The sequence below is a fragment of the Mixophyes fleayi genome, chromosome 2 (assembly GCF_038048845.1).
Source record: "Mixophyes fleayi isolate aMixFle1 chromosome 2, aMixFle1.hap1, whole genome shotgun sequence".
Classification (NCBI taxonomy): Eukaryota; Metazoa; Chordata; class Amphibia; order Anura; family Limnodynastidae; genus Mixophyes; species Mixophyes fleayi.
In genome coordinates, this window is record NC_134403.1 from 160,963,896 (window position 1) to 160,979,291 (window position 15,396).

Here is a 15,396-nt window from a genome sequence, read left to right on the forward strand (position 1 = left end):
GCACCTGCTTGGAACTGGTAGAGATTGAATCTCCTGGTATAATACCTTTAACGGTATACAAATGGCACCTTTCAGTTTCACTTCTATGGAGAAGCACAAATGTAGGCACAATTCGTTAAGGTTAAACACGTGTAATAAAATGCCCACAATATCTCAATGTTATTATGATGGTGAATATTTTTAACAGTTGCTTTAATAAAAGTTTTACCATGCCTGGACTGAATTTAAACTAAATTAAACTTAATTACATTGGGAGAATGATGCAGGGACATGACACAACAGTGCACCAACCTAACTCTGCACATCTGGGCCTGCTTTAAGGAGCACCCATGTCTTCATTTGTACTGATCGGTGCTATATAGCCACCATAAAACATTGCACATAATAAATGATCTCAAGCAGCTTACCACAGGTATTTGCTTCACCGCTGCTTTATGCACTCAGACAATATAAGTCACAGGAAACAAAACCTTATTCTTTCCTTATGACTGCACATAGCAGGTAAGTGAAAGCACCAGTATCCAGCTAACCAATGTGCCCAGTACAGTTTACTACAGTATATCAAGCCATAAATAAAGTGGATATGCACCTATTTAACTTAGAGTTAAAGAGCAAGAGCAATAAAACAAAAAACTACAGTAACAGTACTTACGGCATGCCCGAGTGATTGTCGTTTGAAACATTATCCTTTCTTGTTAAACATCTATAGAAAAAACTACTAAATATATGGCATTTCTCTGCAAAATATTTAGGAAATTTCTCCAACATGAGATATCTGTGGACAATACAATAAAAGAATATTCAAATGTGTAAAGTCACTCAAGCACATGTATATTACATTGCATTTCAGCTTGCAAATTCAAGCAGCAATCTCACGGAAAAAAAGAAGCAAAATCACCCTGGCAGGCTATATGAAGAATGTAGGGATTTATATTTTTTCCTTGGTTTGTTTCTTTGGGCTGCTATTAATGATTTGTAATACTGCACAGGGTCATAACTACCATGGTAACCACAGTCACATGGCAGACGAGGTAGTTGGTAGAGAAGTTTTGGAATGCCCCTTTGAGCTCAGTCTGCTCTGTGTACAAAAAAATCTCCCCCACCCCCCTTGTCTTGTCATGCTGAGAGTTCTCGGTGTAACTGACAGACATATATTTTGCAACTTCCAGAGAGATTTTGAAAGAAGGACAGCTAAGAAAAATGACAGATGCATGCTTAAAGCGTACTTAACTTGCTATTTAAAGAAACACAAATAAACCTAGGTGGGATTGTTGCTTTAAAACAAAATATAAATTAATAATACTAAGCTAACAAACATATCCTTTGCAATAAACAAGGACAGTGGAATGAGTATTTTTCTTAAAATACATTTTTAGTTATCTTTTCTCTAATAGCAAGTTTCTCTTAAACAAACTAAAATCTGCAAATACAAATTCCATTAAAATGTTTATCTCAGGATATAATCCAGCCAGAATTAGCTTTCCCTAGCGATTCTGTTGAATATGGGCCAGCTGGCATGTCAGTTCTCATTACTGTCTGGCTACAAATGTAAAGGAGATAACAACTATTCACATTCAAAAAATGCTTTCAAACAAAAAAGGGATATGTGCAGAGAAATCTATTCGGAATATGAATTTACATTTATTACATTCAATTATTTTCTAAACCCACTTTCTTCCCAAAACCTATGTGAAGTACCTTTGGTGAGGGGGGACCCTAATGTTTACACTACATTTAGCAAGGCCCTGGCACTCAGCTCAGATGACCTTTGGCACCGCTCAGCTCTCTTAGTAGAATAAAAGATCTACTGCAGCAGGTCCAAATGAAGCTAGCTTACTGATTAGAAAAATACCCTACAAAGAGGGACAGCGCTGAAGATGCCAGTTATATTCGAGTGTCTTGACCCTGTTCACTATAAATATATATGGTGACCCAATGGGAGAAGATTTTGAAATTTTACTGCTTGAACCACTGTCACAGAATCAATCTACAATAACATTATTGTGTAGAAGGACAAAAAAATGTACTGACTTTAGATAAAAATCGATAATAACATCATTAAGAAATTCGCCGTGTTCCAAACAGTCCAAATCTTCATTAGTTACACCGAGGCCTCCTTTAGTTGGAGGAGGAGGATAAACCAGTAACCTGAAACATAAACAGTACTTTTGTATAAAAAAAAAACCACAACAATTAAAAACACACATGTCCACCAACTAATCTGGAAATGCCTTTTAGCCATATACATTTTAAAAAAAAAAAAATCAACAAATTCAACAAGAATTCACAGACCTAAAATGTGCCAGGCAAATGTTTTGACTAAGACTGTGTGGATCATTACATGTATGTTTTATATCAACAGATACTTCAACTCTTATTAGCATTATAATATATTATACAGACTTTTACTTAAAGAGGAGTTTCCACTTATGAGGTATTTGTTATTGATATATGTAAAAAATTATAAATACATGTTCCATACTGGCATATCACTTTTGTATTCTCACCTGAGAGTGCTGTAATGGTGGGCCCTCTTACAGTGGATGGTGTCATTATTGATATAGTGAGAACAAAGAAAATAAAATAATAATAATAATAATAATAGAGATAATTTGTAGTGTAAAAGTCTCATATGAAGGCATGGCATATACTGTTGAGCTGACTATTCCTTGGTTCGTTCTGTTACTTTAATCACCAGTAACGAAGCGCAGTGTGAATCTGCGGTGGATGGAGGAGGTGTCTGTCCATACCTTTCCCACTGTGAGCTTCTATTCTAAAGAAGGTTCCCCTCCCAATTTGCTACATGAGTTAGTGGCGCTGGTAAGAGAGCAGGGCATTGTCCAAATGTGGGTTTCCCATTTAGTGCCACTAATCTGTTAATAAATCAGTAAGGTAAATTGCAGTGCACATGGAGGCTGGTCTGTTATTCTTCATGTAACTCTTTCCCTCCCATACCCTCAATCCCCCTTTCACTTTATACATAATAATTGAAGCTTCATTTCTAAAAAATACCAGGTAAATAAAACATCGAACAAGCTCAGATCACTGATTTTAACAAGGTTGGTAGATGGTGGCTAAGTGGTTAGCACTTCTGCCTCACAGCACTGGGGTCTTGAGTTCAATTCCCGACCATGGCCTTATCTGTGTGGAGTTTGTATCTTCTCCCCGTTTTTGCGTGGGTTTCCTCCGGGTGCTCTGGTTTCCTCCCACACTCCAAAAACATACTAGTAGGTAAATTGACTGCTATCAAAATTGACCCTAATCTCTCTCTGTCTGTGTGTATGTTAGGGAATTTAGACTGTAAGCTCCAATGGGGCAGGGACTGATGTGAATGAGTTCTCTGTACAGCGCTGTGGAATCAGTGGCGCTATATAAATAAATGTTGATGATGATGATCATGCCATCAATCAATCAGTTATGAATGGATTTTAAAAAAAATTGTGCCAGAATATGTAACTAAAACCATTGTTTTATTACAGTGTTTGCTCCCAATTGCATAAGTACTATGTAATTTTCTGGCGTTATATAAATAAATTATGATTGTTAAAAGTTAGCATAATCATAAACAAATGCAACTTTATGTGGCAGAAAATATATATTTACATTTACAAGCAAGAAGCAGTGCAAAATGCCTACAGCAGAAAAAAACAAGTCTACTAAGGATCTGACAAAACCTTTTGTCTAATCCTCAGACAATCTCAAAAATCCTGCAACTAATGGAGATCAATTAAAGGAGCAGAGCTCGGTCACACTACCGGACACAATTACACTGATTCACAAGGTTACAGTAAGTAGATGTAATTTGCTGTAGAACAAATTACTGCACAAGAATTAGTTAATTAGCTGTAATGCTCAACATATCATCTGTTAAAACTGAGAAGTACCATAAATTCCCAAACTCAATGCACAGTTACACAATAACCACACAAAACAAAATGACAAAGTCAGGAGAAATTACAAAATTACAATATGAATGTTGACACTGAACGCTCTGACTGAAACATATGACTTAAGATAGATACATCTAAAACACTTAGGACACATTATACGTTGTACTGCTTGCTCCCTCAGATCAAAGCAGTGAATATTCTAGAACAAAGATGAACAAATCCCAGAAGCCTGGCAGACAATGCGCCTGAAAAGACATTTTATTGAAAGAGAGGAGCGCACAATCATATACATGCATGTAAACACAGCAAAGGAGAACATGAATCTGCATTGATACATGGTAACAGCAGTGTGTTTATACAAACATGTAATTCAATAAATCGAAACATGGAATAGACCAGGGGAAGAGGGGGGGAAGATTAGACCCCGACTTCGAAGGAAGTAGTGTGAAAATTAATTCTGCAAAAAAGTTAGCAATTTCAAACTTCAAGAAAGTATTCAAAATGGCTTACCCACGACTACAAGACTATTGTGAAAGAGATTAGAGAACGCTGAAGGATACAAGTGATGTATTCCACGTGCTAGACGGGCCATGTACACTCAATCCTCAAGGCAAATGGAGGAGGCATAAGATTCTTTGACATCACCGCTATCTGGCAAATAGCAGCCCTTAGGATATGGTGAATAAACTTGTCTACATGTTTGGGGGTACCAGGGATTGTCAAGGAAAAGTATTCTGGGGAGAAGTAGAGTTATGCCTGACAATACGGAACTAATTTGGGGCAACTCCACCACACATGCCGAAGGGATACCACTTCCATGCAATGTTTTGAGCACTGATTAGAGGCGACAGGGGAGAAAACATGGATTTTGCTGGGGAATATGTACCATCTAAAATTAAGCCTCATCCTCAGATGCCTGTGACCATCTCTAGTGCCAAAGACTCCAGGGGGTATATTTACTAAACTGTGGCTTTGAAAAAGTGGAGATGTGGCCTATAGCAACCAATCAGATTCCAGTTCATTTATTAGAATCTGATTGGTTGCTATAGGCAACATCTCCACTTTTTCAAACTTGCAATTTAGTAAATATACCCCCAGGTCTTCCCAATTTTTTTTTATTTATTTTTTTATAACTTTTTATTAGAAAAATCTTTTCCCATAGAAAATGCATTATAGAATCTCGAGAGGTTAAACAGAAATAGATAACACATGTTTACATACAACAGGTCCTCTCGCACTTGGGAGATAAATGTATACTTATCTATCTAATACTGCAAAGATGTTATTTTAACTTTTCAAGTTTGAAGGGTATAAAGCTAGTGCAAGTAAAAATCTGCAACCTTAACCGGTAGGGACTGGCGTAAAGTAAGCTGTAACGAGAAATTTCATTTTATTAGAGTTGCTTGTCCTATCCATGAGATAAATAATTTACCCCATCATCTCAGACTTTGTTTAAGATTGTCAAACACTGCAATAAAGTTGGCTGCAATGAGCTGACAATACTGTATTGTGATATAGATGTCCATGTATTTAAATTTGAATGCGTGTCACTAGATTTTAATCAGTGTTTAGTTGGTGGGGGAAAGTTTAAGTCCAAAGTATCTGCCATTTATCTTCTAAGCTGAACCTACAAGTGCACCAAAACCCTGTATTTACGTAAGGAGTGTAAAGCACTATTTTATGTTCAAACCTATCTGTGGGTACTACAGATACTTTTGTTGGCTCTGATTTTAGTAGTCAGTGTTTCCACAACAAGGGTGAAGACTACAGGCGCAGCCATGACAAGTACCATAAGTGATTTGCTTTCGCAAATCATTTATGTTGACTTTAAAGTTTACACATCTTTCTTCGCACCTTCAAAAATCTGATTGTTTACTAGAATTAAAGTATTCGTTCTTTAATTCTACATTATGTTCCCTAAACCTGCTCTACAAGTGGGTGATTAAGAATGTATTTCTTCTACTAATCAGTCTACCTCAGGGCTCCATGCCAAGTATGTGAAGGGAATTGGGCATCTCATAATTGTGAATAAGTAGAATTATAAATTGTCAGTGTTAATAACATGAAAGGCAATATAAAATGACATATTTTCCACTCTGGAGGCTGACAAGAAAACGGATGGTAGCATCCTATTATATTGAAATAAATCGTATAGTAACACACAGCACTTTAAAATATGGGATGTTTCCAAGTGTAAACTATGAGGAAATTAGATATTATTACGTTTATTAGCTACAATAAGGATGATAATCCTTAAAAACCATAGGTGTCCCCTAATGAATGCAGATGTTAATGAATAAAGTTTATGAAACTTCTACAATCATTTCTGTAGGTTATCAGAAACTTGTACATAACTTTACTTCTATTTATATTTCTCTTTCCGACACAGATCCCTTCTCTCCATTAAAACATTTGTTTGGGAGGATCAAGACTAAACTTTTAGTTAAAGTGGAGTTTGAGTAAAAAAATTTAAAGCCATTAATTTAAATTTCCACCTCCGAGGTATTTGTTATAGATAAATGTGAAAATGATAAATACAGGTTTTATACTGGCATGTCACTGTTGCAATCTCACCTCACTGAGAGCTGTGGGCACTCTCATAGTGGGTGTTATTAGTTACACGAGAGCAAAGGAAATGTAACAATAATAATAGAAATGCTTTGATGGGTAAAAATTTCATATAAAAATGCGGCATATAGTGCTGGGCTGACTATTCCTTGGTTACAAGGTGAAGGTCCTGCTATTACTTGAAGCTTGGAACCACCAGTAACAAAGCCCACTATGTGTCTGCAGTCTCTAGACAATACTGCTCTCCATATAGCGAAAACTCCTTTGTAGGTTTATATGGAGAACATTGGAAAAAGAAAAAAAAAAATCACAGAGAGTTGTTACAAGCAAATGTATTATCTAATATAAATTGGGTATACAAAGAAATATTGAAATTAAGATAAATCATGTCACACCTTTTTCCACCTTTAATGTGACTTTGTAACCAACAAAATTAGAGTAAAAAAAATAGACAATTTTTAGGAAAAAGAATTGAATTGAAATTAAAAAACCTACAATACCCCGCATAATTGTGCACACCTTTTCATAATGGGACTGAAGCTGTGGAGCTAACCAATCACATTCAAAATCATGTTCAACAGGTGATTGGCATACACCTGCTAGCAATGAAAAAGATTGTGTTTAACCACAAATAAAGATCAGCTGTTCCTGTAGGATTTCCTTGGTTGCATCCTACTGGGATAGCCATGGTCCGCAAATAGTTTCAAAACATCTATGGGATCTCATTGTATAAAGGTACCAATCAGGAGAGGTATATAAAAGAACTTAACACTGAACATCAATATGCAAAGAAAATGTGGCACAACTGGGACAGTGTCAAGATCAGGACATCCCTTCAAATTTGAAGACAGGACAAGGAGAAAACGGATAACGGAGGCTACCACCAAGAGGACTACTGCCTCCAACCCATCTAAATTTTGCAAAAAAAAATAAATAAAAAAATACATTTAATTACCCCAAACTATATGGCACAATCTCTTATGAAAAGATCAAGGTTGAACTTGTTGGCCTTCTAAAAGATATGTTTGGCGCCAATACAACACAACTCATCACCCCACAGACACCATACCTACTGTGAAGCATGGCGGGGACCACTTCATGCTTTGGTGCTTCTTCTCTTCAGTTGGGACAGGGGCTCTAGTTGGGATAGGGGGGCATAATAAATAGCTCAAATTATAAAGATACTTTGGCCCAAAACCTCATGGCTGAAAGGGAATTTCTCTTTTCAGCATGGTAACGGATCTAAAGCACACCTCCAAATCAACCCAGGTGTTATTTCTTTTGTGGCTTCGCAGCTCTGACACAACCTCTTCTCCTTGTCAACGTCTGTCTTGGGCTGCAATGATGAACATGCATGGGTGGGCGCATTTGCACACTGTTCTCTTAAAGGTTCGGTCACATGACTGAACGGGACTCCTCCCCGCACTCTGATCTAGTCTTCTATATAAATTTGCTTGTGCACCATTAGGGTGCTCTATTTACTGTACTACTTAATCAGTGCTGCACTCCATTTGCTGCAAAATTCCTGGTGCAGTACTCCAACTGCCATTTACCCAGTGCTGTATTATTCCTGGTGCCATATTTCCAGTGTTATATTCATCAGCGGCTATACTCCTGATGCTGCATTATTGGTGCTGTATATCCTAGTAGCTCATTATCTTGGTGCTACACACTCCTGCTGCTGCACATTACCCCATGTCCTCGATCTAAGCAAATACATCCTTGTGGGGATCCCCGGTGAAGACTGGCAACACGCTACACTCTGTGCCCTGGGCTGAGTAGTGCAAACTTGAGCTGGTTCAGGATCTCTATCTTAGTGGTTCCTGATACAAGGAATTGATTCAGAAAATGAAGATTAAAGTTCTGCATTTCTAACTTGCACACTGCTACAATTTTGAATGATACACTCTATATTCACTTTTCTTTTTGGGTCCATTTGTGCCAGATTGTTCATCCAGTGACTGGTTTTGGAGGCTTCCTTTTCATCTTGGCAGCCATACATAGATTCATATGTTACACTTATTATCATCCTATTTTGTTTTACATTTGTCTCATCATTTGGCATGAGTCTTGTTCTACTACTACTCAAAACTGAATGCTATTTGTACAACGTGATAAGCACCGGAGTGCTACCGTAACAAGAAATCACAGTTACCTGAGCATGTGGCTAGTAGATCTCCTTCAACTCAACAAACCTGGCTCCCTGCTTCAGACAGCTGAATCATCTATTCCATGAATAACATTAGTCCGGAACACACTACAGAAAAATTCTAACGATGTGATAGTTTTAGCGATTTTACCAACGATAGGCAACAACAAACAAAGTTGAGATCAGCATGCTGATTCATGTGTACACATTATACACAATTTACCTTCAGATATGAGCTCTTCATGTCATAACCAATGACTGAAAAGTAGCAGCACAATGTCAATGTCAGTCTCCTTTACTGGTTCTTTTTCCTGAGGCAGACACCCCCCACCACCTGGCCCGAATGGGAAGGGAAGTCCGAACCCTAGTACGCCCGAGTCCGACCGCCTGAGGGCGGGCTGCTGCTTTGCCATCCGTCAGTCCCCAGCACACACCCGGTCGTGTTACCTTGTATCCATGCCGACATGGAATTAACAGTGACTGCTATTGTACTTACTAATACATACAGTTTATATTGAATCAATTAGGAATAGATACCAATACATTTTCAGGGAATGTGTTAATTATGTAAAAGTAATTTAATTACATGGGAAATTTATTGTAAGTTTTTGTGATTTGCTGTCTGGTATTCCCTAGATAATTTATATACTATCAAAGTTAATATGTCCAATATGTTACATATCAGATTGTCAGAACTGTGATTATAATGATGAAATTCTACCTGACATGTTGCTGAGGTGCAGGGAAGTCATAGATCTCTTATTACATATTATATGCACCCCATGAGGAGACAGGCTGACTTAAGAACTTAAAGATTCTCCAAAATAAGTCATTGTTAACATTCAAATGCAGTAAAAAGCAAGTTGTGGCAGTAGCTCATAACCTCCAAGCCAAAGGTTATACTTTCTCAGGAGTTACCACAATGTCTCTCAAAATGATTTGAAAATGATTGATTTTTTTTTTTATTAAACTGAGAACACCCGAACTTAAGGGATTCGATTAGGCTCGCGAGCAGGGTCGGTACTTTCGCGCCTAATCAAATCTGAATCAAGGCAAAACGTCATTGTTGAGTTGTCAGATCTCGTCGGTTTTGGATTCCATAAGTACCTCCCTCCCCAGGAGATCCAGTGCCATTGCTCATACAGAAACAGAAGGGTAGCAGTGTACTTGTCACTTGACAAAAATTGACTGGACATGACTGGAAATTAATGTTATTGAGGTTAATAATAATGTAGGAACCAAAAAAGAGCCAAATTATAGGATTGTAGCCATAAAAATACGGATATTAGAAAAAAATAAAAAATAAATAAATAAATATCGGGATCCAAAATCAAAACCAAAACACGAGGGCGGTTTTGCCAAAACCCTATCTCCTCTCAATCATTGGTTTTAATCACTGTCAAATTGTGGTTACAAACAGCCTTTCATGTTTATATAAAAGTGATTGGCTGATTGCCTGGACTACTGCAACCTCCTCCTCACTGGCCTCCCCCACTCTCATTTCGATCCCCTTCGATCTGTTCTTAACGCTGCCGCTAGGCTTATTTTCCTTTCTCGTCGCTCCTCTTCTGTCTCCCCCCTCTACCTAGCCCTTCACTGGCTCCCATTCCCCTTCAGAATCCTCTTTAAGCTCCTCGTAAACTCCACTGCGCACTACATCTCCACCCTCCTCTCTATTCACGCTCCATCCCGCCCTCTCCGCTCTGCCTCTGACCGTCGCCTCTTTTCCCCCCTTATAACCTCCTCCCACGCGCGTATCCAAGACTTCGCCCGCGCTGCCCCCCTCCACTGGAACAAGCTCCCTCCCTCCATCAGAACTTCCCCTAATCTGTCCAATTTCAAACGGGCCCTAAAAACCCACCTTTTTCTTAAAGCCTGTCTCCCACTTAACTTCCTACCTTATCTTCTGCCTCCGTCCCCCTACTCTCCCTCTCTCCCCTGCGTCTCTCTGTCTGTCCACCCCTCCCCTTAGATTGTACGCTCCTCTGAGCAGGGCCATCTCTCCTCCTGTTTCCACCACTTCTAACTCTGCTCTCCAGCTACTTAGCCCTTCTCCTCGAGGGTCCTCCACCCCACGTCCACTCTCGCTCCCTCCTCCCCCTGGGGGTCTCCCTGTCTTCCGCGCCCTCCTTCTTGGGCCCCGTCGCTTGCGGATCCTCCCTCCCCCCTTCCCCGCCCCCTCTAGCTGTGCATTGAGCTTACCGAGTTATTGTGCTTACTGTTTACTGTACTGTGCTGTCTTCCATTGTATTGTAATTTGTTTGTCCCTGTACGGCGCTGCGGACGCCTTGTGGCGCCTTATAAATAAAAATTAATAATAATAATAATAATAATAATAATAATAATAATAATATAGGCGTTTATAGAAACTGGTGTTCAGTAACACCTCCTGAGTGAATGGTGTGTACTAATGGGTTGCGTCATAAAAAGAGTGTGGGTTGATTGTCCAGTCAAGACATAATTATCTGATTATGGGGCATGGTTATCAGTTAACCTTTTTTATTTTTTTTAAATATAATATACTGTGTACTGTACTATGCCACAATACTTTGTCTTGTGTAATGTCAATATGTCTTTCTACAATAAAGCATTTTAACATAAGATACATAAAAGTGTGGTATCAGCTACAAAATTCATAATTAGACACAGTGGCACTTCAGCCTTTAGCAAGTAAAGGGAAAGTTCAGCAGCAGACTGAATGACACGTGTAACCCTCTCCCTGTAAGAAACATGATATTCAAAGTTTATCCATCTACAGCATTATCAACTGGAGAAATAGATAAAACAGCAGCGCACTACAGACATCAATGGTAGCACTAATGTAGAAAATAATGCTGATCAGCAAATAGTCAGGTAGCAGTGAAATATTCAAAAACTGAAATACACATTTAAACATACCTCATAAGAGATCCAACTCTTTGTATTTCCTTCAATGTGTTATCTTGGTTAGCCAACACAGAAACTGAATAGTGACCATCTTTGCATTCCTGCATCAGGCTGTATGAAGATTTTACTCTTGGAGCCTAGATAAAAATAAAAATATACAGTGAAGGTGCGATATTATTCCAGATATGCAGGTAAAACATGGTCTCTACTGCCAGAGGAAACTGTAAACTACACATTTTATTTTCTGTACTATGAGTTGGGAATTGTTTAATTGTAACAATGGGTAAAGATATCTTACGTGAGATTGTGTACCAGATGATCAATGTAGTTCATCAAGGCAGTGTTCTCCCCACAACCTATTTCCTGGGCGCTCCACCAAGCTATTTTACTTGCTGCCTGGCTATAGTAGTCCGTAGGTGGACATTCAAGCAAGCCCTGCTGCGCCTGTGTTACTGTGGCAGACACCATATATATACACATATATATATATATATATATATATATATATATATATATATATAATATCTCTCATCATCATCACCATTTATTTATATAGAGCCACTAATTCCGCAGCGCTGTACAGAGAACTCACTCACATTAGTCCCTGCCTTACAGTCTAAATTCCCTAACACACAGACAGACGGACAGATTAGAGTCAATTTGACAGCAGCCAATTAACCTACCAGTACGTTTTTGGCGTGTGGGAGGAAACCGGCGCAAACACGGGGTGAACATACAAACTCCTCATATATATATATTATATATATATATATATATATATATATATATATATATATATATACACACACACACACACACACACACACACACACACGTGTATGTGTATAATATATATATATATACTGGATGTTAGTACTTTTCCAGACTCACTGAGTTTGGCTGGAAATGCACACAGATAAAGGAGAGGGCTATTTAAGATTGTAATGCTTAAATGGATGAAACATGGTGTTTGACGTTTAGTAATGTTGTTGTACATGAGCATTTATCTTGGCCAAGAGCACAGCACAGGGAGAGGATCAGTCCGCAGGATTTGGGAGGAAGATGCCAGGACCTGGGTCCTCCCACACTTGTTTGTAAAAACTAAATTTAGTCACCCATGGTCCAGCCTACATGTAAAACCACCACCTCAAATGCAGCCTTTAATAAGCAACAGAAAGTTACAAAATGTCCCTAATATTATATATTGAACATGATAATGTACTATCTTTATTTTGCTTATAACTTTAATTGAATTGTTAAGGTTTCCTCATCCCCTACTTTTATGCATTATGTTTACCTTATTATCTAAAAAAAACAATCTATAAAAATGCAATTAATATTCATAAATAAATAGTAAACGAGACATTACACTAAAAACAAATCTGTTGTTGTTATAAGTCAATGTAAAGAATATTTATGGTAAATTAAAACATAAATAAATGTTACCTAAAAATATGGTAAACTTTTCCTTTAAGTAGCACAAGTGAAAAGCACCTACCAATTGTTAATACATTATTGCACCTGACCCCCTCTCCCCGCCCCTCTTTGGGAAGCCTACCTCTGGTGGGTTTACTGCAGGAGATGCACAGCTAGACTCTTGCTTCTGCTGATTTTTAAATTCAAGATAACAATTTTCCTTGAAAGAGCATTCCTTATAGGGCAAAGCTTCCAGCATGGAGTACATTTCATCCCAGCTGAGAATCTCAGAAAGAGTCGGCGAATCATTCTTGCTAGCTTCCTTCATAATCTCACATATGAGACACTGCTCTTTGCTTGTGAGAGGTTCAACCAATTCCAGAAAAATAAGTTCATCTGATTTAGCTGCGGGAAGAAAGAAAGCATAGTAAAGGACATATAATTACAAAACACACACACTCCTATATTGAGTCAGAAGTTAGGCACTGAAGAAGAAATATTTTAAGGCTGCACACGGAAATAAAAATCAGTATTGATAAGTCTCCACATATAGTAGATAGAATACATAAAGCCTGTACAGAATTATTACATAACCACAATTATATCACACACGGAAGTTGGGGCACATATTAATATTATTGTCTCCAGTACCAATGCTATGTCCCATGACAGACTTAATACTTAATATAAGTATATAAAGTTTTTGTTTTTTAAACTGTTCGTGGGGACACCAAAGCAAAAAGAGGATTTTAATACTTACGATAAATCCGTTTCTCTGATTCCATCTGAGGGACACTGCTACCATGGGTTGTGAGAATGGAGGTGGAGTTAGCACTTAACAGGCTAACTTTGTTAATGTATCAAGCATACAAACCCCTCCCCTCTGAAACACCCGTAGTCTCTCCAGTCCAAGTATAAAGCCCCTAGGAAGGGGAGTCAACCAATCAGAGACCAAATAGCAGAAAGGAGGGAACGCATTGTCCCCCAGGTGGAATCAGAAAAAGAGGATTTATATACTTACGTTAAATCCGTTTCTCTGATTCCGTCTGGGGGACACTGCTTACCATGGGGTGTGTAGGGGAGCATGGGAGTTGGCACCTAGCTAGTTAATATCTAGCACTGCTGACAGACCCCTCCCCTATATAATTCCCCCATTTCCTCTTCCTCCTCAGTTAATTTAAAAAGCCCCAAGGAGAAGGGTTAACCAAACAAAAGCACACAGAGGAAAAGCAGAAGGGAGGGATCGCAGTATATAAATCCTCTTTTCTCTTTCATCCAGTCTGGGGGACACTGCTTACCATGGGGACGTTCTAAAGCAGCCCCCTAAGCTGTGGGACCGCTCTGAAAACCCCGCTCGTAGAGCACTACGAGCGAAATCTGGATCCGCAGATGCGAATACATTAAATTGATAGAATTTGGTAAATGTGTGGACAGAAGACCAGGTGGCTGCCCTGCAAAGCTGGTCAGCAGAAGCCCCATTTCTTGCTGCCCATGACGCCCCTACCGATCTGGTGGAATGGGCCGTAAGTCTCTCCGGCACAGGTAGGTTAGCGGTTATGTAAGCCTGCCTAATAGTTGCCGTAATCCATCTTGCAATGGACTGTTTAGAGGCTGGCCAGCCTCTTTTGTTAGAATCATATAGGACAAACAGAGAATCGGTTCGTCTAATTTGAGATGTTCTTTTGACATAAATACAGAGAGCCCTGACCACATCTAACTTTTTCATAGACTGCCGATCAGAGTGAGAAGTAGATGAAAAAACTGGAACTACAATTTCCTGGTTCAAATGGAAGGAGGACACCACTTTTGGAACAAAAGAGGGGAGTGTTCTCAAAACCGCTCTGTCCTCATGAAAAACCAGATATGGCTCCTGGCAAGACAGAGCTCCCAATTCCGATACCCTACGTGCCGATGCAATTGCTAAAAGAAAACAACCTTCCAGGTCAAACACCTAAAATCTGCCTCAGGTAAAGGTTCAAAGGGAGGCCCTTTAAGCATGTCCAGTAAAAGGTTAAGATCCCATGGAGCTGTAGGAGGAACATAGGGAGGTTGAATATGTATAAGACTCCCTGAAGAAAAGTCTTGATATCTGGCAAATCCGCTAATTTCAGATGAAAAAAGACTGACAGTGCCGATACCTGAACCCTTAGGGAATCTAAACGAAGACCTGCTTCCAGCCCATGCTGAAGAATAGCCAATAAGCGAGGAAGACGGAAGGAAGACGTGTGATATGACCTATTTTCCCACCATCTGATATAGGCTCTCCAAATCCGCTGATAGATGCGAGCCGAAACTGGTCTTCGAGCTTGCATCATAGTGTTAACTACACTAGAGGAAAAACCCCTAGCCCTCCAGAGGCTGGCTTCAACATCCATGCCGTTAAACTGAGCTCAGGAAAATTTTGGTGACAGAAGGGACCTGGAAGAAGGAGGTCGTCTCGTGGCGTAAGGCAAAATCCTTATCCTATCGCCATAGAGATTATGTCTG

The 15,396-nt window shown here is 39.0% G+C and overlaps 1 protein-coding gene across 3 annotated transcripts in view; it reads right to left on the minus strand.

The window, feature by feature from the left end:
- SENP7 (SUMO specific peptidase 7) overlaps positions 1–15,396 on the minus strand; it is an 88,735-nt gene that overhangs the window by 15,503 nt on the left and 57,836 nt on the right. For all 3 annotated transcript variants that reach the window (XM_075194881.1, XM_075194882.1, XM_075194880.1), the window contains 4 exons: positions 13,052–13,314; positions 11,506–11,630; positions 2,032–2,148; positions 653–775 (listed from right to left, as the gene is read on the minus strand). In XM_075194881.1, the coding sequence (XP_075050982.1) occupies positions 653–775; positions 2,032–2,148; positions 11,506–11,630; positions 13,052–13,314 (628 nt within the window). The remainder of the gene's footprint in view (positions 1–652; positions 776–2,031; positions 2,149–11,505; positions 11,631–13,051; positions 13,315–15,396) is intronic.